The 25,789-nt window shown below is 43.7% G+C and overlaps 1 protein-coding gene across 2 annotated transcripts; it reads left to right on the top strand.

Annotated features, from left to right (window-relative positions):
• The first annotated feature begins 1,468 nt into the window (after positions 1 to 1,468).
• Positions 1,469 to 23,630, top strand: radil2a (Ras association and DIL domains 2a). Of its 2 annotated transcripts, none has more exons than XM_084036622.1 (16): positions 1,469 to 2,076; positions 2,656 to 2,985; positions 3,626 to 3,861; positions 5,529 to 5,857; positions 7,831 to 8,529; positions 8,786 to 8,823; positions 9,939 to 10,108; positions 10,211 to 10,323; positions 12,342 to 12,561; positions 12,980 to 13,152; positions 16,008 to 16,152; positions 16,276 to 16,457; positions 16,545 to 16,917; positions 20,907 to 21,022; positions 21,587 to 21,726; positions 21,807 to 23,630. In XM_084036622.1, the coding sequence occupies exons 1-16, from the start codon at positions 1,949 to 1,951 to the stop codon at positions 21,907 to 21,909; spliced, it is 3,495 nt and encodes a 1,164-aa protein (XP_083892748.1). In that variant the 5' UTR covers positions 1,469 to 1,948; the 3' UTR covers positions 21,910 to 23,630. The 2 variants fall into 2 exon arrangements, with proteins under 2 accessions (XP_083892748.1, XP_083892749.1); XM_084036623.1 differs by having other exon boundaries at positions 9,942 to 10,108.
• Positions 23,631 to 25,789: the final 2,159 nt, after the last annotated feature.

Here is a 25,789-nt window from a genome sequence, read left to right on the forward strand (position 1 = left end):
TCTGACAGCAGAAAGATGCCGTTTGCAGAAAAGTATGAAGTTACGTGCCTGACCTGAATCTCCAAACCGCTTTGCTGTGCAAAGCAGCTGCATGTGGAGTTCAGTCACATCCGCCTCTCAGCCACTTACTCAATACCACAAAACGTGTGTGTGTGTGTGTGTGTGTGTGTGTGTGTGTGTGTGTGTGTGTGTGTGTGGGGGGGTGTTAGTGCAGGCATATCAGTATAAACCATATAAGTGGTGTTAGAAGAAACACTCCACACAACTGCAATTTTGATGGTTTGATTCCAAACATTTTGTTGCATATCCTCCTCCCTGCTTCCTGTCTGCCTCCTCTTCTTCACTGTGAAGAGCACAACAATTACATAAAAAAACTCATATAGCGTCAAATTCAACACACTCAATGTTCTCCACATTCACACTCTTCATCCACCTGCCAAATATCCTCAGACTTCCCACCTACACAGGTGTTCGTAATCAAAATACATTACACTTAAACAATGTGCCTATTTATATAGAGGTGCAGCTGTGTGACTGTTCAGCTTTACTGCCACTAGAGGGCGAGCTTGTTGCACAAATGCATCTCAGCCTGAGAGACTTGAAGCTGCAGGTTTATTGTACCACTGTATAAAATCAGTTACTATCTTGCATTGGATGATCCTTTTTTCATAAAAGGCAAATATAAAATGAACACTACTAAGAAAACAAAATGTCTATAATATATAAATATAGCTATGAAAAAACCCTCATGCAAAACATTGGCATATGCTGCCAAAGTTGTATTTTTATGATTTTATAATAATAATAGAAATCAGCATAAAAAAATATGTGATTGAAAATATGCATTTATTCAACATTCATTTTCTTTTTCAAACGTGGTGTTCCATGGGGAAAACAATGAGTGCTAAAACAAATCTCCATTATTAAGAATTATTGTTTTAAAAAGACTTGACCCCAGCTTTCCATCAAATTTCATGAAAATCTGTAAACCTTTTGAGACAAGTTTCTAATTTACAACCAGGCCCGAAAACATTTACCTCCATGATGGAATTAATTAAGTAAAATTAAAAAAGTTTAGTAAACATATAATTAAATATATATATGTATGTGTTGCTAAGTGGAGCGGATTGCTGCCCAATCAAATGTTGTGTTTATCATACAATGACAATAAAACGGTATTATTCAGCACATTTTCACGTACCTCAGAGTTTATTAAATATTCATATACTAAATATCTTAATATTTCACCTGATTTAATATTTTTTAGCAGGGAGGTGAGTAGGCCTCCACAAGAGGGCAGTCAGTCCCCTGGTCCCCCGTGTGTCCATACGTATGTATGTGTGTGTTATGTGCGGGAGCGTGCCCGTGTGACGCGGCGGTGACGTCGCCTGCAGTGAGCTCGTGCCTCCTCCAGCAGCATCAGCGGCAGCAGGTCGTCTCCTCTCCCTCATTCAGTCCGGTCCAGGCTCCGCGGCGGACGGTTACCGGCTCTCCCGGTTGTTGTTATTACTCTTCCCATGGACCGCGGCTGTTTTCCCGCTGTGTTTCCCGTCAGAAACGGAAGGACGGAGCGTGGAAATGTCTCCTTTCCCGCCGCTGAATAATCACTCCAGTCGGGATTTTATCTTCCAGAAGACAGATTGTTTTTGGGCAAGTTTACACCAACTGGCGCTCTTTTGATTTCTTCTACGTGGGAATGTTACGTGTAAACAACAAAAAACACAGCTTTTTTTTTGTCTAATGGATACAGAAGTACTTTTGGAGTATTTACACATCTTTTTGTGATTTTTTTTTTTTTTTTGGAGGGGGGGTGGAAGCGGACTAATCCGTCATCTCAAGTTTTCATCACCTAGCTAACAGCGAAGAATGCTATATTCTAGTCATTTCAACGGTTCCGGTAACGTTCGTTTTGTTGTGTTCACGTGAATTTAAAACAACAGTATTAATAATGATTTCGGAGGAGAGAAGCAGCCACGTTCATAAACAAGCCCTGAACTTCCCAGTGGGTTTACTGATCCGCTCCCCGAAGAAGCGACTGGCCAAACTGGGAAGGAAACCCAGCAATGGATCAGTCCAGTAAGTCCTCATATCTAATATTAACATATATAACATATAACTGTTGATTCAGGTCCTCCTGTAAGACAAACTAAGGTACTGTACTACAAATATAAATGAACTAAAACATATAAATATAAATAACCGCTGCAACATTAAAGATATGAATCCAATAATATATATTATTCTGAAAGGGGGCTCCTTCTGCATAATTAGTACTTTTACCTTTTATACTTTAAGTGTAATTTCATAACACCATTGTACTTTTACGTAAGTAAGGGTTTCATTTAACAGATTTGTACTTTTACTTGAGAAAACTATGTGAATACTCTTTCCATCTTTGCCCATAAGTTGATGATGCTGTCATCCGTTAGGGCTATTTATACATCATCATGTAATTATGGGTGGTTTACAGGAGTTAAAGGTTCCTGATGAATACAATAATAAAAACACTTATCTGACACAAGCTCCAGAAACACTGTGTACAGTCACACGCTATGAAAGAGTTTCACCTTCCTATAAAAAGACAAGCCACTTATAGGTGTGGACTGGCTGATTACTGAGTGTTCGTTATCTTCTCCATTTATTTTTCCCTTTCAGGTCCAACAACTCGGACACCACCGTCCGCTCGGCAGAGAGCGCCGGTGTCCGGCAGCCGGCCAAGAGCAAAATCCGCCGCCACAACAACAGGCTTTCCACTGTGTTCAACCACAGTCCCAACGGGGGACGCCGCGGCCAGGTGCTGGGCGGCGGGAGCCTGGCCGGTGACCTCCAGGCTGCAGACGACCCGGCGGAGCTGTCCAGTCAAATGTCTGTCCCCGGCATCCTGAAGATCTTTGGCAGCGACATCTGTCAGGGGACCAACTACAAGAGTGTGCTGGCCACCACTCAGTCCAGCGCTAAGGAGCTGGTGAAGGAGGCTCTGGAGAGGTGAGATGTTCGGTAGCTTTATTCACACCCGAGGGTGGAAGTGAGTCGGCTGCTTACACACAAACACACAACGCTTAGGACAACGCTTAAGACGGGACAGTGTCAACAGTGATTCAGACACATGGATACAAGTATACAAAAAGGTATTACTATCAAGTACAGAATAAAAAGCATCGTAGCAGATACAAACACTAGGTCAGAATGAATAAATAAATAGATAAAAAGGCTGTACAGTCAGTTAGTGTGTAGTCTGCTTGGTATATATAGGGAGATATGTTGAGTCTGTGGCCAATAAAACTTGAAAACTTATGTTATACTGTATGAAAACCTATTTCTTACCTCAAATGTACTCATAACAGTTTCTTTTTCACGAGAATGTGACGCTCCTTTTCAGATATATGTTTACTACCAGCTGTTCATTGTTAATATGGGAATCCTTTCAGCCATTTATCAGGAAATAAAGTACCCAAAATGTGTTGATTCCAGCTTATTTTTTCCAGATATTCACTTATTTTCTTAAATTTAACTACTTAATGATTCCAGTATGGTTTAGTGCCATTTCAGGAGCTGTAAGAATATTGATGATTATCGATATCATATCATTAAGTTGCCTAACGGCGGTCGCTCCTCTGTTGTCCAGGTACTGTCTGGAGAAAGAGGACGCCAACGACTACGTGCTCTGCGACGTCATCGGCCAGACGGGCGCCGACAACCAGTGGAAGAGGGAGTGTTTCCGGGTGGTGGGAGACAACGAGAAGCCCCTCATGCTGCAGTCGCTCTGGAAGCCCAAGGAAGGCTTCTCCAGGCGCTTTGAGATCCAGCTGAGAGCGAGCGTGGAGGAGCAGAGTTTGAAGGACAGAGACACGGTCACAGCGGGTAAACACCTTCCCAGCTTTACGTCACGTTTCTGGCTCTCTTTAACCCGTTGGTCAGTAGAAGTCAGTCAGCATCCTTTACGCCCGGGTAATCAATCACTCCGTCTGTGTCGTGGTGGCATGGGGAGCCTTTATCCTGGTCTCTTATTGCAGCCTAACAGCCTTCATTGTCCAGCTTATCACCGGCTAGAACAGGGGGAGATGACGGGCATGTGAGAGAGGTCAGGAGGAAACAAAAAGAGCTACAGCAAGGGATAGAGGAGGTCAGCGCGGCCCCACTCTTATCTTTGTTTTATTGCAAGGGCCCATAAGGAGGGCCCCCCGTGAAACATGGAGGCTCTTCCCACCAGAAAGCGGCCGCTGCCTGTCCTCCTATCAGAGCTCACTTCCTGTGCAGCCCTGTCGACTTCTGTCTGCCGTTTTAATCAGTATTGTTCTTGGTGCCATTTAACACTCATATTGGATTCCCTGTTTGCCTTCTAATAAACCTTCTCAACACTCAGTGTGAGCTCAGTTGAACCAGGACTTTTTGGTGATTCATGTTCCTGACATGCGTTATTTCAAATAAATGTTGAATTCTGGTGAAGTGTAGAAGAGGAAGACGCGCTTAAAGTGTAAAAACAAGACTTAAAATATGGAGATATTATGACCTTTGCTAAGCTGCTGACTCCAGTTCCTTTAAATTAATTACACTTTAGCCTGTTTTAAAGCGGTTTCCCACCATCAGAGCAAACAGCGACATTTTATATTTTATCTCACGAAAAAAATCGTCAACATCAGTCCAGCTGACCTTTTGCCTCTTGAGTGTGAGTGTTTTGTAGCGGCGCTGAGCCCGGTCTGTCACACCGATGCTGAACAATGTGGAAAACACCCACTTCCACAGCTGATAAGGGCGGCGGGGCTGCCGGGTGTGAAGCCGGGGCTCGGTGGACATTCCTCGGTGCTTAATGGCTCCAAACGAGCTGAATAGTGTTTGTGTTACGTCAGGCCGACAGAGCGGCCGCCGCTATCAGAGAGGTGCTCACAGCTCACTTTCCCCCACATTTCCTCCCCTTCCTTCTCCTTGTGTTGGTTTGAATTCATGCCAGAGCAGTGAAGGCTTATGAGACTCCTGCTTGACTTGAACTGTTGGTTGTTATTCATTTTTTTGCTCATGTTTAAAGTGAAATAGGTTTTTTGCTTAATGCCAAATACAAGAGTCTTCTTCTAATCATCATCACTTTTACCGTGTTTGACTTTTAATTTGTAATTTTTGTTGTACTATATATTCTATAGAATTATTTATTTATAAATGTCTTTATTATCCGTATTTATATTTCTCTCCATGTGTGCTACAACTACGCCAGTAAGATTTAAAAAAGCAAAGAAGGAATATTGGTACATCTTTTTTTGGAGATGTGAAAAGTCGTTTTGGAACATGCTTCCTCTCAATCAGCAAGATAAAAGAAAATACAAGATATACGTTAGTTGTTAAGTTCGTTGTTAGATTCTGTTCCAGGTGTTTTCTGTGTATTTTCTTTGATGTTGTATCTCTTGACATGATAATATATAGATGGATATTTTGTCTAAATCTCTTTCCAGACCTCATCCACTGTATAATCACGCAGATGCAACAGTGCGTTTCTCATATTGATAACTGTAAATATCACGTCTCTCCCGTGGATCCAGGCATCAACGCTCAGGCTCGTAAGCTGCAGAAGAGCCGCTCCAGAGTGACCTCGCTGTTCGTGGACGGCAGCGGCGAGGACGTGGACGGCCTCGGCCTCTGGAGGAGTCTGAGTGAGATGGATCTGTCCGCGATGGGGAAGGAGGCCAGCCGGGCCCAGCAGAGCGCGCTCAGGGAGGACCCGGAGGCCGAGGCCGACAAGGAGGTGCTGCGACTCGGCATGGAGAAGGAGGAGACGGAGAGCAGCGACGACAACACCACCCAGTACTCCATCCACCCGCCCTTCGACTTCCCGTACTTCCTCCTGCTGCAGGGCTACAGCCACAGACAGGTGAGCGACCAAACACTCAGATAATTAAAATTAATAGGGCTGTAACTATCATTTCAATGTGATCATTATTTATTATTTTACCAAACCCAACGTGACGTCTTCAAATGTCTTGTTTTGTTTGACCGAAGGGGAAAAAATAATTCCATTCACAAATGTATAACTCTGGTTAAAGCATCAAATATTCACATTTCAGAAGCTTTAATTTAGGATTTTCTTTTTGCTTGAAATCATACACATATTCAATGAATCAATAACCAAAATAGTTTAAAAACAATGCTTATTATTCTATATTATTTTGGGCATATTTGCTTAAAAAAAGACTTAAATGATTAATTGAATATCAATATTGTTGCAGATACATTTTCTGTCCATACGTTGTTTTTTGTTTAGTTTTTTTTGCTCTATAAAGATTGGTCGTCATGACAATCAGCACATTATGTGACTCCGTTTCCCATGAACCCGGTTTGTTTGCGAGCTTCTCACAAGCACCTTGAGAGTCTCCTCCTGGCGGGTAGTTGGCAGGCGGAGACCAAACACAGCTTAGGAGAGACGTCGGGCGTAAACAGGTACATGAGGGTGTCGGATTGAACGTCTTAACGTTAAGAACCTGGGAGAGAAAATCCCAGAGTCACCAGAGTCATGCAGAGGCCAGAGAGGAAGGAAAGGATTTGGGCTGGCGAGGTGGACTACAGAGGTGTGTTGTGGGCTCAGCTGTGTCCTCCACACAGACAGGACGAACCGTCCGTCATCGAGTCCCAATGAAAGGGACAAAGAGTTCACCACACTGGAGGAAAACCTTAAACCCGGCCGGGAGATAACCCTGATTAAAGTCACACTCTAAACAAATGTATATGCTGTAATCTACACATACGTGATTTCACAGTAAACCAGCGTCAGTGCTTCGCTCGGTTGTTGAGTCAGATTCCCAGGAACACGAAGGGTCTTTTTCTACGTTGTGTATCCTCGCTGGTGCTGATCTGCAGGATCTGGTCCCGGTAGCACCACCACAGCCGGCTCAGAGCGACAGCAGGACTACTCTCAGTCAGCCCAGAGCCAAGGAAGGGGGGTTCTGTAGTAGTCAGTGGTCAGATAACAGGAACTGAGAGCTTTTAAGTCCCAGCTTAGACCTTTAAAGATCGTTATTCAAACCGCCTCTTAACCAGTGTTTTGTGTGTAAATGAAAATATGACCAAATATGTCAACGACATCTTTTTTTTTTCCATGACTAAGACGAGACAATGACAAGAGGATGATACCAACATGCAATGTGGTTGAGGGGAAACACCGTTGATTAATAGAGTGTTCTGCAGCAGCTTGGTTTTCTACCATAAGGGTTTCTCATTTTCATACATGAAGAGGAAAGAATATTACAAACTGAACTATGCTTTGACCTCAGTGCTAAAACAAAACCTGAATGTTCTCGGCCACATGAAGGTGAATCGGATGCATTAGATAATAAAGTGGCTTCTAAGTGAACTCACTCATAAGCCTGTCTTTTCCTGTCTTGCTTCACGTTGCCGGTTCAGGCCGATCACGCTGCTTTGATTAACACGCACACGTTGGTTCATTTCCAAAATGTTACACAAGAGAATCAAATCCCGTCCTACGCCTTGATTGTCATTGAGAGAACGCGATACGCTCCTCGAGAATCGGGATTAATCACTTAAGTTAATCGGCTTCTCCGGTGTGAGAATGTGCTGCTTCTTTTTGTCTCCGTTGGACAAACCAGCATTTTTAAGACCAAATGATTTTTGGCGGTAAAGTTGTGTCAGCGGGGTTGTTGGCCACATTCAGACGGTGAACTGAAGCCAGTATGAATCTCTTCTTTGTCATTTGTGACTGGAAAATAATATATCTGAGTTTTGGACAAAACAAGATATTTAAAGACAGAAACGTAAAGACAGAGAATTGTCATTTCCCCAACTTCTTGCATTTTAAGAACCAGGCGAATGAAGAAAATGTTTTTTTTGCAGGATTTTGTCATCTACCTGATGAGTGGGACCACCACCATCTTCGGCTGCTGCAGCGAGCACTGTAACGGAGAGGATGAGGAGAGGTTAAAGGTCGACATCCTTCTCTTTGCTCCCGACGTGCTGCCTCAACACTGCTGCGTCCGGCGGCTGGACTCTAACGTGCCGAGCTCCGCGGGGGAGCACAGAAAGACATTAACCATGCTGAAGCCCCTCCACGGAGCCCCCGTCACCAGAAACGGGTTCCTCCTCAAGGAGGAGGTGGAGCTGAGCCCGGGGGACTTGGTCGGCTTGGGGAAACACTACCTGTTCATGTTTAAGGATCCCACCAGCACACCAGGGTCCCTGCAGACCCCTCCGTGGATGAGCTCCCTCTGCCTGAACTCTGACCCCAACACATCATCGTCTTCTTGTCTGTCGTGTGGCTTCTCCATCGCCGCCAAAAGGCTCCAGAGGAAGCCGCTGCCGCCTCGCTGGCGGGACCTGGAGGGCACCGAGGCCGTGGTGAGCTACGAGCTGGAGCAGGAGGAGGGAGTCCTGCACGAGGTTCTGGACATGTTGGACCCCAGTGGGAATGAACCCAAGCTGACGCCGGCGTTCCTGCTGAGCCTCTGCATCCAGCACTCGGCCTCCACGTTCCAGCTGACACACTTCAGACAGCTGCTGCTCCGGATAGCAGGCCAGATCCAGCTGGTCATGTGGGTAAGGACGGAAACTTTCAGATCCTTCCAGGGGCAAAAAGGTAGATAAATAGGATTAAACCATGACATTAATGTGTGATGCACACACTGATCACTCAGCTAGAAGATGATGAAGATTTCCATAGTGTTTAATACATCTGACAATGTCATAGTTATCATGGAACAGGTTCAGAGCCCTATATAGTGTGACTGAAGAATGTAAAGAATCAAATGTGTTTGCTGGTCAGGCATGACATGGACATTTTTGTTTTTCTTAGGAGAAGACAAAGGAGCTTGCAGCCATCCAGCCAGACATGTGAGTAAACAAAGTGTCTCCAGAAATACATGACAATGAGGAGAGCAGCAGCTGCCTGCCCCGCCATGATATATATATATATATACACGACACCTGGAGATTTACCGTCTGAATAAAGGAGGAGTTAAAGTGTGATTTTACAACTATTTGCTCCTCCAGAAAGAGGCTGTGCAAAGAGAGACTTTCCCACAGTCTGTCCTCCTGGACTTCCTCTCCTCTCAGGAGCATCAGAGTTTAAATAGAAACCTTCAATAGAAGCAAATGGGAAAGAGAGGGAATATTCAAAGGTGTACGATGTTTTACAGCTGCAATTTATGATCAAATAAACGTTATTATTATTGTTATTAATCATGACATGGAAATAAAACTTATTTAGCTTACAATCATGTGGAACAGCAAAAAAGCAGCAAATCCTCACATTTGGAAACTGGATAAATGAGCCAAACTGATAAACTGATAGACAGAAGTGTTGCTGATTAACTTTCAGTCAATAAACTAATTGATTAATCTACTTATCACATCAGCACACGTCGACTCAGAGCAACAACATTAACATTGACTTCATGAGGAGGAGGAGGAGTGGAACTTTGCTAAATAGTATATATACTATATAGTATATATACTATAGTGATATAAAAGCTAAACGCCGAATATCACAGAACATTTATAGTTCCATCAAAAACTTTCAGTTAACTCAGATTGAACTTCCTGTAATATTTCTGCGAGTCAGCAAAAAAATAAGTTTCTGCAAAGTTCCACTCCTCCTCCTCCTCCTCCTCCTCCTCCTCCTCCTCCTCATGAAGTCAATGTTAATGTTGTTGCTCTGAGTCGACGTGTGCTGATGTGATTAGTAGATTAACTATATTTTTTATTGCTGCACAGAGAAGATACAACTCCTCTCAGTTGCATCCCTTTTACCTTAAAAACAATCAAATAATCTTAAAAAAGATGAATTATTCATAGTGTTTCACATCATATGGTTGCATAAATACACTTAAAAAATATATCTTTGTGTCCAGTTTCTCACCACAACCTTTTATTGTGAGTTTTTTTTATTTATTTTTTTTATCCCGATTCGCAATAAAAAATGCTTTCTCCATCCCGCCCCTGATCAGAAGCTCCAGTGACGGGCAGTCGGATCCTCTTCAGCTGCTCAGCATGGAGGAGCTGGTCCCAGGTCTGCAGCCCCTGGTGCTGTGGATGGCCAACTCCATCGAACTGCTGCACTTCATCCAGCATGAAGTCCCTCAGCTGCTGCCCTGGAGGCCGGACCAGGAGGACCAAGGTGCTTCATCATCATCATTAGTAGTATTATTATTATTATTATTATTATTATTATGTAATGCTGTCAGAGGGTGTTTTTAAAAAGGTGTTTGCGTGTCCTCAGGTCTGCTGGACGCTGAGATGTCCTCCACTCGGACCGCCTGTGAGGAAGCCATGACGGTCCTGGAGGAAGTCATCATGTTCACCTTCCAGCAGTCCGTCTACTATCTAACCAAGGTTGGCTGCCACACATGAAAACACCACCTTTCTTTAACACACGCTCATGTAGTGACCGACCTCAGCAACTTTCACGTCCGCTTGACCTGTAGAACCGACGCGCCGGTCACATGTGAAGCAGGAAATTGGACTTCATAAACACTATATTCTGTTTTCATTGAGCGTATTCCAGATGGAAAACACAATAAGAGAATGGAAACACTGAATCTCAGTCAGGAAAGGCCTGTGAGATAGCGAGCCGTGTGTCCTTTCCACTGACTGGAATATAAACAAAAAGACAATCTCGTTTCCCAAGGTTACACTGGTTTCACTGGTTTGTTGAATAACACAACCAGAATGCCAGAACCACAGTATGAAGTCGCAGAGAATAAATGTCATGTTTATTTTTTAGAGCTCAGTCAAAAACACACTCTTTATGGAGAAATATGAGAAAAAAAATAATTGTAAGAGACTAAATTGAATTATTTTATTTGTATATTTATGATTGATATGAAGAAGAATATTTAATGACAATAAAAGGGGCTTGAGATCGAGCCGTGGGGTGCACCATGGGGCCCGGAGATACCACTCTAATGCTTTAAAGACGTACATCTAGACTTTTCAAAGTGTGGAAAGCTTGCGTCTGGATTTGCTTTGTGACTGTCAGCAATAAAACAGTCCTGTTTTACAGCCCGACGGGACCCTCCCAGACTATATTTATGTGACTTTCCCATGTTAAAGATGCTTATTAAAGTCTGGTTCATGCAGAATCCAGTCGACATCAGAGCAGCAGAGTGTGTAGAAACGCCAGCACCCCCGCCCAGAGACTGTTTGAGGAAGAGTGGGAAGGAAGCAGGAACAGTCTGTGCTGTTGTTTTGAATGCTCAGGCATATTTCAACAGCCTGCACTGCAAAACAGACGCTTTACTGTACAGCGTCTGCTCTTCGGGGCTAAAACTCCAGCTGAGGAGTTTCTTTTATTTGCTTGTTTTTACCATCATGTTTGTCACTTTTAAAGCTTGTTAAAGGAGCAGTTCCAGCTTCATTTTTAAGGGATAAGGGATTTCAATTCCTCAAGTGTTACATTTCTGAATGTGCTGGTGACTGTTGAAAAAAAAGAGGATGTGTTTCCTGAAGAGGAAGACAAACTTTCATCAACAGGGGAAAAGAAGGGGAGGTGGAGAGTTTCTGATTATTTCCTGTGAAATGTGACTCAAAAACCTTAACTTGCTGACATTAAAATTAGAATATAAACATACATATCGGCCAAAAGGGCATTAAAGTAGCTGTTAAATACAAAACTAAAATATTTATGTGCTATGTTGTTTTACACAACAGATGTACAGAAATGTGTGATGTTCCAGATGTGTTTTAAATGTGTCTGAGGTCATTCTCTCAGCCATGGCTGTGTTAATGTGTGTGTGGGTCTAACGGGTGATGTCATGCCGTGTGAAACAATGGCAGAACTGTGATGGTGATAAGAGCTGAATCTGTGTGAGAACTGACAACGAGGCGGCGTTCAATGAACCCGGACTCAGATTCTGCTGCGTTTGTGATTTACTGTCTTTTTTAAGTTATTTTATTTTCAGTCAACTCGAAAATTTGACCCTTTTTAAGATTTTAAAATGCAAAGAAAAGGCCAAACTTTGATGAGATAGAAATTCACGGCATGTTTTTAACTAATGAAACTTTCTGCTTCAAGTATTCATTGGCGTTTAGCACTGCGGTTGAAAAACAGTTTGCTCAGGCAAACCACCTGCATCTAATAGCACCATCATTTACAAAAACAAATATTTTGATGTCATAAAATGTGATGCCTTTCCCAGCTTAATTCATAAAGCCTCAATAGAAGCAGCTTGGGTCCTAAAAAGAATGTGACAATGGTTTAATCGGACATTAATCACAGATTTAAAAGGTACCAGGATGTTCTATGATAATTACCTGTTCTGTTTTAATCCGGGACTCAAACTGTGGTGAAACTGCTGTTTTTTCTTCAACTGGCCTTTTGTAGTTGAGAAACGTGAGCTCTTCTTTTCCAGAGTATGTACTCGGCCCTGCCCGGGCTGCTGGACGGGAACCCGTTCTCGGAGAGCGGCCAGCTGCGAGCGCCCGACGGACTCGGCGGCGTCCTGGAGGTGCTGAAGGAGGCGCTGAAGCTCCTCACGGCCTTCCAGGTGCATCCGGACATCTCCATGCAGCTGTGCGCCTACCTGTTCTTCTTCATCAACGCGTCGCTGTTCAACGCCCTCATGGAGCGCGGTGAGGCCTCAGCACAGAATGACATGGCAAAGTGGCAAAGTGAGCGAGCATTCATGTTTCCAAGAGGATGAACCCCACCGACTTTGACGATGATTTCCACAGAACAATTGTGGTTTTAAGAGGAATGTTTGAGCATTAAGTCCTGGAGTTTAATGTGCTGTTTATTACTTTCAAACAGGCTTCAGTCTAGTCCTAATATAGACACAGAAACGGCATTCATTTACTGTTTTCATCTTCCTCTGAACATTTCAGATGGAAACCATTTAGAGTAAAGAACATTTAAGCGTTTCAATCTTAACCAGGCTAATATTATTAATAATACAACTTATTTGATCACATGCCTGGTCTGCTACAAACAAATAAACCTGATTTTGCACGTTAATTTCATCTCTAATTTCGACTGCTTTCTGCTCTTCAGGGTCTGATGCCGGGTTCTACCAGTGGTCCCGGGGTGTTCAGATCCGGGCCAACCTGGACCTGCTGATGGACTGGATCCAGAGCATCGGTCTGGGCGATCTGGCCAACGAATTCTTCCAGAAGCTCTCTGCTGCTGTCAACCTGCTGGCCACACCCAAAGAAACCCTGCTGCAGGTCAGAGGTCACCCACGTCTGCCTTCCTGTTTGCCTCTCCGTGGGCGGCTGCAGCCCGAGCGCCGAGTCATGTTTACGTCAGCGCGAATGTTTTCATTGTCTTAAAGGTGTCAGTACAAAGAAACACTTTAACCTTTCTGCAGAAACTCCTCCTCTTCACTACAGCTTCTGATTGTTGCCAAACATGACGACGGCGGTTACTAGTTATGTCATAAAAAAGAAGCATGTCATTGATGGTTGATGGTTATAGTGCACTTTAAACTCCCATGATGCCGTTCACGTTGATCAGATATGAGGAAATGGCCTTGAACAACAAAATACACTCAAACAATAAACGCATGACATCATGGTCATCACCTCAGTCACTTAAAGGTGTATGGACCTGGAGTATATCCTGTTAGCCAGAGTGTGTGTGTAGTATATTCACGTTTATCATCATTATTAGTATTATTATTATTAAGAGGCCCCTGATTGGTTGAGTCCCCTGGTAAGCCCGTGCATTAAGACGCCTTCGCTCGCAATATAATCAGCTTAAATCCTTTGTATTCAAGACAAGTGGAAATATGTGGTCGAGAGCACACAAACAGCATTTTAATGTTCAGGAACACATCGGCGTATCTGCTTTCCCTCATGTTTACTGTTTGCTGTGCGGTGGCAGCTCGACTTTTAATCCCTCCTTAAGCACACCGCTCTCTTAGTTACCCATTCAAATCGCCGGGCCGTGAATAAACCGACACATAACATCAGCCGGAGTGATGACTGACGGGGGAACAAAGGTCATTCAGAAGTACAAATTCACATTTTATCTACTCAATTTGATATAAACCTAAAGCCATCAAAGCTGGCCTGTAACTCAAGACGAATGCAGTGAGTAGTTACTGCGTCTTGGGTTTCACTTCCATGGGGATGATTGTAAACTGTATTACAAAGGCACAGACACGGTTTATAGCGACGTGGCGGGCTCAGTTGGGAGTTTATATTAAAACCTTCTTGTCCCAACAGAAACGTCTTTAAGACCCTCATATAGAAAAGTAGTTCCCGACTGTCTTTTCCTCATCATCCCCACATTAAAGGCTTCATTTAGTCAGGATCATTTTCACATTATAATTGTCTCTCTATAGGTAGTGCATGTGTTTTTCTGGACCGGCCCAGTTGAGATAGTTGTAGTAGGATAAAATGATATTAGTGATAACGCTTTCTTATAAGGACATTCTAGTTTTCACTGTGTGAGGTGGATTCTACTTCTATAGGATGTTGAAACTGTGTTTGGATTTTTCATTTTCAAGCTGTGAGCTGTTTATTTTCCTCCTGACCCCAAATCTATTTTTAGAAATCACAACGTAGTCGAGGTAATGAGTTGAGCTTTTCCGGCCCACGTACCCTGACGTCTGCACGTGTACTCCCCGAGGTACAAGTACAAGTACCCCTGGTTGGGAATCAGTTAATGTGATAGAAGTATAAGTCTACCTACTCTATCTGGAGGGGGTTTTAGTGTGAGGCATAGTCTCACCCACCTGTTCTCTCTGTATGACTCGGAGTGGTGACTCCGGTCTGAGACATCACAACGCAGCGAAGCAGCTGTTGAAGGCCTCGTCTTGTTCATGGGGGGGGGGTTGCTGTTGCTAGGAAGCGGGCGGTTTCATGCTATGTATCGTCGCCCCTGGCATGAGGTCACTTTGTGGCTCGCTGCGACGGAGCACACACCCTCGGCAGATTTTTCCATCCGGAGTTCTGGTTTCTCTGTAAGAAGTGGCTGGCTTTGCTGGCACGGCTGTAAATTACACCAGAGGGCCGGGCCGTTGCTTGTTTCACCAGCGTTTATGGAGAGCACAACATCTATTTTTAGGAGAAAATAGCCACTGAACTCTAAATCTCAGACATAACAGAGACATTTTTGAGTTTCTGCACTTTATAAGCTGCATTTAAACTCCCCCTCTGCTGAGCTCAGTGTTTGTGTTCTAAGAGAAGGGCAGGGACACGACAACATTTAACTTATGGTTTCTGTTGTGGCCCCAGCATGTCTGGGCAGAGTCTCATACTTCCACCAATTCAACTGGAAGACACACTGAATGAGCGGTGTCTGATTTATATGATGACAGGAACATCGCTGGCATGTGACTCACCTGTTTCCTGATCCGCTAGAACTACTTCATGTTGTCATCAGAGGAGCTAATATTTCTTCATATTTCATGATAAGGATCTACGAGACGCGGAGTGGAAAAGTTTACATTCTCACGCTGCACAGAATGACGTGTTAATCATCAGGGATGCACCGAAATGAAAGTTCTTGTCCGAAACCGAAAACCGAAAATGAGGAAACCAAGGCCGAAAACCGAAACACCGAAAGAAATTCATATTCCAATTATGAGTACCATTGCATTTATGGCTATGACTGGTCTTTATAACGTGGATCAAGCACAGTCCCGAGGAAGTGCATAGATCTCAGCGGAACGTCCACACCGCAGACATGATGGCGCTGATCCAGACAAGCGGGCGCTGGCCGCGGTTTTAGTTTGCATCATCATAACTTTGTGTTTCGGCCGTGTTGTTTCAGTGATAAAAGTATTTCGGCGGCCGAATATTCGGTAAACACCTTTTAAGCTTTTGTTCCACATATCATGTAAGATGTGTTGATCCAGTCAGGCTCATTAAACCTCAGGTGAAGGGCCCTAATGTTTTATACAACACTGGAAGTGTAGCATATCGCCTTCTTATCAGCGTTTATCTGCACCTACCTGTTGTAGTCCTGCATGTGTTCCTAACCTGGAGATAGATGAATAAATATTAAATTTCTCTTCGACGAGGAAACGTCCATAGCTCTGAGTGTTTTTCTTTGTTGCTTCATGTCCGTCCAGGCGTCCTGGGCGTCTCTCAGGACCGAGTTTGCGGCCTTGAACGCTGCCCAGCTCCACCACATGCTGAGGGAGTACACCTCCACTAAAGCCTGCCCCGCCGGGTGGAGCCCGCCGCCAGACGAGGCAGAGGACGCCGTCAGGACGGGTGGGTGACGTAGCTGATGACACAAAGCTTCGTCTGCCATACGTGTCAGAGGTGTTTTTCGTCACGAACGCTGTAACGAAGCTCATGTCGTGTGTGATGGACGACCTTTCTCTCCTCCTGCAGCCGACATCCTGGAAAGCTTCGACAGCCACCCGCCGCTCATCCTGCCCAGCAGCACCTTTCACTTGGAGCTGGGCAAAGCCGTGGTGGAGCCCGCTCTGTTCCAGCAGCTCGCCCGTCTGCAGGAGTTCCTACGCCGACTCCCCCGCAGTGAAACCCAAGCTGAGCCCGATGTGGAGGAACAGGTAACGAGCCCTCTGACCCCCAGAGCAGGAAATGAGGCACCTTAAAGTTCCTGCAGCTGTTATTGATTTGACTTCATGTTCCCCCAGACCCTCAACGGGACCACCACAGACAGCCAGTCTACGACCTCACCCTCCGTCACAGTCTTCCAGGATCCGGCCCATCAGGCGGTCCCCGACCCGGCTACCTGCCCCTCCTCTGAGGCGGACCTGGACCACCCCACCTCCCCGACTCAGGCCCGAGGATCCCACGGTGACCTGAGCAGCTGTGAGGCGGTCCTGACCCAGAAGCTGAAGAACCTGGAGCTGCAGAACACCCTCCCAGGACACGCCGACATGGGCTACCACAAGAGCCTGGCGCTGGACCCGTCCTGCCTGCTGACGCCGCCCAACACGCCGCAGGGCATGGAGCTGGCGGAGCTGGAGGCCGGTCTGAGGGAGGGCGCCCGCCAGCAGAGGAAAGGTAACATCACGGTTCATGTCATTAAACGTTTCAATCTTTGTCAAGTTAAAAATCCTCAGGTCAAGAACAGAAGCAGTTAGTTGCAGCTCTCATGCCTCGTATTGAAAACACGTCAAATATAATATATATATATTCTTTAAAACCCCTGCAGGGTTTCTGTCAATTTAAAGAATAACAAATACAGAGTTTGGTAGGATTTCATCGTTCAGGAGGTTTTTATCTCCTCCTGAAACAAACAGAGAGGCTGAATGCTGAGTAAAGAAGTCACACATCATGTCAGCGAGGATGGTTTCTCTGGTAACTTAAAAATATTTAATCCGGTTTAATTATATAGTTATATCCCCTTTTAAAATCACAAAGGATATTAAAGACAGACAGCCGTCTTCAGAGCACAGAAGCTTGAAAGCAGCTTCTTTCCTCCGGCGGTGAGGCTCCTAAATTCATCCTCCACCTTTTTACTGTATCATGTTTTTTTTGTGTATTTTTCTTATGTAGCAATACTTTGACTCAAAACCAAATTTCCGTGTGGAAATGACAATAAATTGAGGCCAAAATTAAAAAAAGCGTATGATAAAATGTGACTTAAACTGGATTAAAAGCTTCTGTCCAACACACATGAAAGAGGGATGTGATGCCATCCAATGAAACGCACCGTTACCTTCACTCTATTTGGGAACGGGGGATAATATAAGTACACAACCCCAACAGAAATATGAAACATATGTGGAGCCGTCTTTTAGACATTTGAATGCATAAAAGTGACACGTGACACTTTTAAAGTGCTCTTTAAAGCCACAACCAGCTGGCAGACATTAAGCCAAGCCTGACAACAGAAGATGATAATTGAGAGTTTTGCGAGCGAGCGTACAAAGAAAACCACGAAACAAACAGTAAACCAGGCGTGATGAGAAACCGGCGGCGGCGTCTCAAAAGGCCCATTCATGGTTTCACTTCCACACAGGAGGTTTTGATTCCGATGACACACGGCCGTGTCATAGGGGACGCTCAAACCTGGAATGAGGTCACCTCTCAAAAACCTCAGTCACCTCCTCTGACTGAATCTATTAAGGGAAATATTTAGTGACTTGACCTCCAGGACCCCGCTGCATATTTGTTCCAGGTCCACATGAAGGTAACCCGCGACATTAAAGAGGTGGCGCGCCTTCTCTCGGTCCTCCCTTCATCTTTTCTTGGTTTTTACTGACTCTGGAGGTCAGGAATTTCAAGTGGAGGGCTGTGCAGGGTGGGCTCGCCGTGCAAAGGAAAGGCTGTTTCCTCTCCCACCCCTATTGTTCCTGGCCGCCCCGTCATGAGGTCATCTGTAGGGAGGGAGAGGGAGGCACAGAGTCCACTACTTCACTTTTTAGTTTAAGGAGTTTAAATCGGACGTATCTGTGGGAGAAGTACTCAGATGTTTTACTTTTTGGACTATAGGAGGTACTCATCTTTAGTCAGTATTTCCTACTGAAGGAACAGACGGATGAAAGAAATGCCGTGTCAAAACATGTTTTAGACATAAATATCAGTTTAAATAATACGCTGTATTTTCACAACTTTACCTCGCCGTCATACGGCTCTTTCTGTCGGAAACTCTCTTCAAAGCCACCGGACTCATTTACATTTACATGTAGGGCATTTAGCAACTCAACTCAGCTTTATTGTGAGTTTCTTCACACGTACCAGACATACAAAGGTTTCTCACTGTCCCACCGTGGAGGAGATAAAGTGTACAACAGAAAAAAACATTTACTAATACTAAAAATAAACAATAGAATGTAATATAAAAGTCTGCTATGTATATGTTAGAAAGTAGCAGCAACAGTTTGTGGTCGTAGTGCAGGTTGTTAATGACGAGACTCCAAGCAAACTTTAAGGATCCGTCTAACGAGGCGGATCCAGAAGGTCTCCTTCAGATCTGATCCAGGCCTTTCGGAAACACTTTTCATCACATGTGATTGTGTTTGCATTTAAGAGGGTTCAACCTCGGGGACCCCCCAGAAAGGGTTTAAACCCGGAGGATTTTGTTGATCCTGATCAGATGTCTCCGACTCTCATTGGTTCCTTGTTGCATTATGGTTTCTCTCTTAGTGCCGTTTTTATAAAAGTAATTTGTTGAAAGGGTTTGAGGATTAAACAAAGCCATCTGGCACCATCTGTGTTAATTAGCAGCGTATTCAATAGTTTAATACAATCCGTAGCGTTTTCATGTGGAGTTTTCTAGTAGAAATGTCTTTCCCATTTTTATTTCTCATGAAGTTAATATTATTTTAATGTATTATTTTTGGTGACCTTATTAGACATTTTATGATTGGAACATCTCTTTATATATTTTTTCTCTTTTTTTCTGATATTTTTTAGACTTTTAATTAATTAATCAGTGAAATAATCAGAACATTACATAGAAAATACTTAGTAGTTACTTGTTATTTTATTTTAAACATGAGAGCAGAAAATCAGCACTAAGTTTATTTACCAGAGTTCCCTGCTGGTCATCGTTTGTTTAAGCGTAAAAGAAACATTTTTATTTTATATAATGTTGATGTTATAATGTAGGGAATGTTTCAAATGCAGCTATTGTATAATAACCACATTAATTAATTAGCCATTAATGTGAAATCATCCGTAATGAAAGTCATGTTTATGTCATGGAGTCGTTTTACACCCTGATGGGAAGCCGGTAAACGTCCCACCATGCATTGCGTTACCTTTTGCCTCCAGTGTATCTACCTCTGTGCTTTTGGCTAACGGCTAATGTTATTTTGAAAGTTTGGTAATCCTTTAATCTGGCCCAAGAATTACAGAGAGGTGGTGATGTCAGGAGAGAAAAGAGCAGTGGCCGATCCGTCATGGGAATTTACAGTTGGGTTGGTGCGTGGAATCTTAATTGGGGCGGCATTGTTCGGGGCAGGTCCTGCGTGGGGGGCAGACAGGCTGCATGTTGGGAAGGGGGGGGGGGGGGGTGCTAGAGCAGGAGCTGCAGGGGTGGGAACAGTTTTATAGATGGGGGGGTTCTACTGTTGCTGCGTTGTTGTTGTGACAGGACGACACACATGAGGAAGACAGGAAGTCCCTGTTACATGCTAACCTGTCTGCATGCTAACCTGTCTGCATGCTAACCTGTCTGCATGGTAACCTGTCTGAATGATAACCTGTCTGCATGCTAACCTGTCTGCATGATAACCTGTCTGCATGATAACCTGTCTGCATGCTAACCAGACTGAATGATAACCTGTCTGCATGCTAACCTGTCTGCATGCTAACCTGTCTGCATGCTAACCTGACTGAATGATAACCTGTCTGCATGCTAACCTGTCTGCATGATAACCTGTCTGCATGCTAACCTGTCTGCATGCTAACCTGACTGAATGATAACCTGTCTGCATGCTAACCTGACTGAATGATAACCTGTCTGCATGCTAACCTGTCTGCATGCTAACCTGTCTGCATGATAACCTGTCTGAATGATAACCTGTCTGCATGCTAACCTGTCTGCATGCTAACCTGTCTGCATGATAACCTGTCTGAATGATAACCTGTCTGCATGCTAACCTGACTGTATGATAACCTGTCTGCATGCTAACCTGACTGAATGATAACCTGTCTGCATGATAACCTGTCTGCATGCTAACCTGACTGAATGATAACCTGTCTGCATGATAACCTGTCTGCATGCTAACCTGACTGAATGATAACCTGTCTGCATGATAACCTGTCTGCATGATAACCTGTCTGCAGATGTTTTTGTGAATTTTCTATGAACATAAGCAGGCCTTTATAATATAATAACATGTATCACTATAATAAAATGAAAGATATAATATAATCACATGTATCACTATAATAACATGAAAGATATAATATAATAACATGTATCACTATAATAACATGAAAGATATAATATAATAACATGTATCACTATAATAACATGAAAGATATAATATAATCACATGTATCACTATAATAACATGACCTCCCTGTCTGTCTGTCAGCGAGCGGCTGTGCCGACGGGAGGACGGAGGATGAAGACGAAGGCCGGGAGGAGGTGTTCACGGTGGAGCTCCGTAGAGGACCTCATGGTCTCGGTCTGGCCCTCGTGGACGGGATGGTACCTCCTTTTACTTCTTCTAAGTATTAACAGTAAACAGTCATTTGGAAGGTCAACTCTTATCTGGATAGTTTCAGACAGCAGCCACGTGGGTGTTTTATGTTTATGCAGTTTAATCCGGGACACAGAAAAACCTCATGTAGCCGCTCAGATGTGATGAAGACTAATCAGATCAGAGCGAAGGGATTTCTACGACCAATCTAATCTCACTAAATGTTGTACTGACTGAAGTCCTGTTTTAAACCGACTCATGATGGTAACACACGATACACTGTCAGTTAAATATCAGGCTGAATAATATTGTTAGTATTGTACTATTTGTAGAATTTAATCTCATCAAATATGCCGACATTCGAAGCTTCATTCTAAAAACCTCAACAGAAGTATTGGAAGCATCACCAAGGTTTTAGGATTCATCCTCTGGGGAACACGAATGTCTGTCTTTTCAAGTCAATCCCTCCGAATAGTCGTCGACCAAAGAGGTGGACTTTCTACTGCATGACTAGAAAATCATTTCTCAGTCCATAACCGTCGGTTATCGTCACCTTTTCCTCGTTTACTCAGAAAACCCAGCTGAGGATGAGCGGCATCTACGTGAAGTCGGTGGTTCCCGACTCTCCCGCCGCTCGCTGTCAGAAGCTGAGGACGGGCGATCGCATCCTGGCCGTGAACGGCATCAGCGTGGTCGGGATGGAGTACAACATGTACGTATTAAAGTACACATTACAGATATGACTCATATCTCCTCCCCGTGTTTACAGCTCATTGTGTGATCTGGTTTCAGAGGCAGAGAACTGATCCGGTCGGCGGGAGACTCTCTCAGACTGCTGGTGGCCAAAATCGAGTCGAAGACGAGCAGCAAGGGCTCGGCTACGACTAAATGCTGAAGGACGACGCTGGTTTAAAGACGATCACGTGTCATCGGGAATACTCGGAGGGGGAATGTTTGACTTCCTGCTGCATCCAAAGTCAGTATTTACTCACAGGATGAAGGAAAACAGACTTTGTTGTGAAATAGAGCCGTTCGTGTGCGTTGAGACAATCAAGCCGAAGACGCAGGACTGACTCGGGGGACGGAGGGTCATGTTTTTTGTTTTGTTTTTGCTGTCGCAGCTTCTTTCTGGCCTATAAACAAACATCGCGACTCGACGCCGCGCTCATAAACCGAGGGTTTTGGCAGCGGGGGGGAAAGCTGCCTGTGGTTTGCAGTTGTGAAACATCGTTTTGAATGTCTGAGCACACGGCCGTCTGTCGAGCTGCTCCAGGATCAGGATTCACGTCTGGCAACAACTGGATCATTCGCTTTTTAAATAAAGTGCTGCCGGGGCAGGTTAGCGTCGCTCTGGTTCCACTGGATTATCGCAGAAAAGTTTTCATGTTTTTGTTCCTTTACAGGAGCGTGACGAGGCTGTAAACGCAAAGTCAAAGCTTCAACTTCATTTACTGACGTGTTCTATGTCGTAGAACAAAACGTTAAAATCTCTTCAGCTTGAGACATTATTTCAGGCATCTAACCAAAAACCTGTCGTTGGAGACGAGCAAACAGGAAGTACAAAAATGCTGACTCGTAGCCGGGTTTTAGGAGTCTTTGCTCTTATTCTGTATTTTCAACTCATTTCTAAACCACACTGGGATCAAGCAGAATGATTTACCTTACTGGGATATAAATGTGTTTTCTTGTTTTATGGGAAAAAACAAGTAAGACAGTATGATTTTAGCAGTTGGTCATTTTCATTGTGGCCTTCAGGTGCAGGTCCAGTGATGGGAAAAACAATGAATGTCCAGAATATTTTACCTTTTTGATGCATTAAATCAAACTGGAGGCTCTTCTTTAAAGCAGCTATAATCAACATTCTTTATAATAACAGTAGGTAAATACCTACAGAGAACTTTATTTATTTATATAGAACTTTAATTACAAACAAGCAGCTTAAAGTGCTTCACGTAGAAAAAAAGAAAAGGAACTAAATGTAACAACAAAAATATAAAAGACAGCAGGGATTAAAAAATGAAATAAGGTAAAAGTGTATTGTTTATCTGTCCAGCCAACTTCTTTATTATTCTGTAGACGACCCGCTGAAGCAACAAACACAGTCAGAGAAAAGCTTTGAGCATCTAAACCCGAAACCAGAACCCTCGGGAGCTGGTGGAGACCAAAACCGGAGCAAAAAGAAAATACTGGACGAACACAAACAAGATCAGCTCCAAAAAAACATTTTGAGTTTTGGAAATAAAACGAATGAACGGAGAGCCGATAGTGTGTCTGAATCAGTTGTTATTGGATATTATTATTATTATTATTGTTACATTTACATCGTACAGCAGTTGAAATAAATGGTTCAACATTTTGGGAAATCTGCTTCCTTTACCCTGATCTTAAACACATCTTTTGATTTAACTGATCTGAGATCAGTTTATGTAAAAAAAAAAAAAAAAACATCAGCAGACATGTTTTGATATGTTAACACTGTGGAACAACACAGTCTGTGTTTTCATCCCAGATGTCTATAAAGTTCACGTATATCACAGTATTATTCACAGTATTTTGTAATATTTATATTGCGCAGTATTTTTTGAAACTATGGAATAAATCTTATTTTGACTTTGACCCAGCGTTGGTCCGGTTGTTCTGCTCTTGTGTTGTTGGTGTGTTTGTTTCGGTGAACTCCATCTGCAGCAGGAATCTTTGGGCGGGTGGAGCCGCGGGGGAAGCTGCTGCTGGGTGTGTCGGCACGCTTTAGTGGCCGCCACCAGCCGCTGTTTATAGCCGCTCTGTGGTTTCCACTAGCCAAGCACTTTTCCACTGACTCCAGCACAGTTCTGGGCCTCTGCGCCCCCCCACCCCCCCACCAGGCCTCGATTTAAAAACGGCTTTATATCGGCGTGTTGCACGCCGTCGCCTTCGATGGGAACGCCGCTGAGGCTGTAATTAAAGTGTAAACAAGGTGCTGAGTGAAGCTTCCTGCAGCGTTCACACATAAAACCCTCCTTTAGTTCGGCTTCGTGTTCACGCTGCAGGATTTTAATGCTCTGGACTGAATCCATCAAACAGCTGCAACTCAAAACCACCAATGTCAACCTCATGGTGGCGCTAAAGGGAAATCAGGGTCAACAAAGTCAGGATTCATGCTCTGGGTTTGAGATATTTGAGTCTGGACCATCAAGTCTGGAGGACTTCCCTCTGAAGCCACAGTCCTCCAGGCTCCAGGCTGCCCCCCTCCTCTGTGGGTCCTGGATCCAGACCCGGTCCTGGATCCTCCTTCCTGAGTGTCTCAGACGGATGAACCTGTTTGTTAAAAAAAAATCACACATAACTTATTTTATGAGGTTGTTTTTGGAGTTGTTAGGTTTCTTTTTTTTGGGGGGGGGGGGGGGGGGGGGATTCACATTTCTGCTTTGAAATACGAGTCACAGCTGTTTGAGAACGAAGCTGTAATTATAGTTTAAACAAATCAACGTGACCCAACGTGTTTTTATAAGCCTGACATCCTGCACCTTCAAGTTTATAGTAGAAGAAGAATCCAGCAAAGTACAAGTACCTCAAAGGTACAATAATAGAAACGTTTTAACCGGGCCGATACTTTATGAGTTTATCTACAATATCTAAACAGTTAATGAGTAAAATGTAAAATATTTCAATAGGAGATAGTCTAGCTACCTCATTTTATTGTTTTAATAAAATATTGTCCTTTGAAATGTATCCATAAGTTAAATGTGTTCTTCCCACCGTCGACACATGAAAAACTATTATGGCGGCTCCATGTGTGTGAAGGTGCGTCGAGGTCGTCTTTGTGAACTTTGAGGTGATTTACTGCCGACGGCTGAGAAATAACTGTGACCGGCCTCGACTCGTCGTGAGACACGAAAAACCCGCCGTTGGTTTTGATTTTGTTTTTCTTCCTGTTTCTGCCTGATGTCATTTTTACCAGGAAGAGCCCTCAAAACTCACATTTTCACTCCTGCTTTTAATCTTTAAACAACACTGAACCTTTTCTACTTGACCTTTTTACTGTTTTATATGGTTTTATTCTGCTGAACGTCAGAGTGACACACTCCAGGAAAGAATAGCCTCCGTGGTTTTGCGATTGCTCATCCTTCCTGCTCGACTTCGAACAATGAAGACAATGAAGGCAGGAAACAAACGCCATGGTGACCAGTTACACATGACGAGAGTGAGCTTCCTCCCAGTCCCAGTCCAGGTCCCAGTCCAGGTCCAGGTCCAGGTGGGACCCCTGAGATCCAGAACCTCCTTCAGACACCAGACAGGAAATCCCGTCTGGAGGCGAAGGTGTACGAGGTTTGATTTACTGACAGTAAACAAGAAAATGATGTTCAACATTTCAGCTGCTCAAAAACATTTTAACTGCTTCAACCGAGGCTTCACTTTACTTCAACTGCAAATACTCTCATACAACATCTAAATGAGAAACTGTTTTCACCTGCAAGTTCACTTTATCTTGTTGGGGGGAAAAATATATATGACCATAATTTATAAAAAAAAACATCATACTTTCTATGTATGAATCTTAATATGCAAAGTACTTATAGCTGTCAATCAGTAGATGTAAAGGGGTACAAACATATTTTAATAAGGTACAACATAAAGTACTTGTGTATTTGCACAAGGATTTACAAGATACTTTATGACTTTATCTTCATGAGTGAATGAAATATTTTACTCAGAAATGTAAGGACAAAAAGTAATAAATTAATTTCAAATGAAGTACCTGCATTTACTTTACTTCCCCACGTCTGAGGAATAGAAGT

Source organism: Eutrigla gurnardus (genome assembly GCF_963514095.1).
Source record: "Eutrigla gurnardus genome assembly, chromosome: 20".
Classification (NCBI taxonomy): domain Eukaryota; kingdom Metazoa; phylum Chordata; class Actinopteri; order Perciformes; family Triglidae; genus Eutrigla; species Eutrigla gurnardus.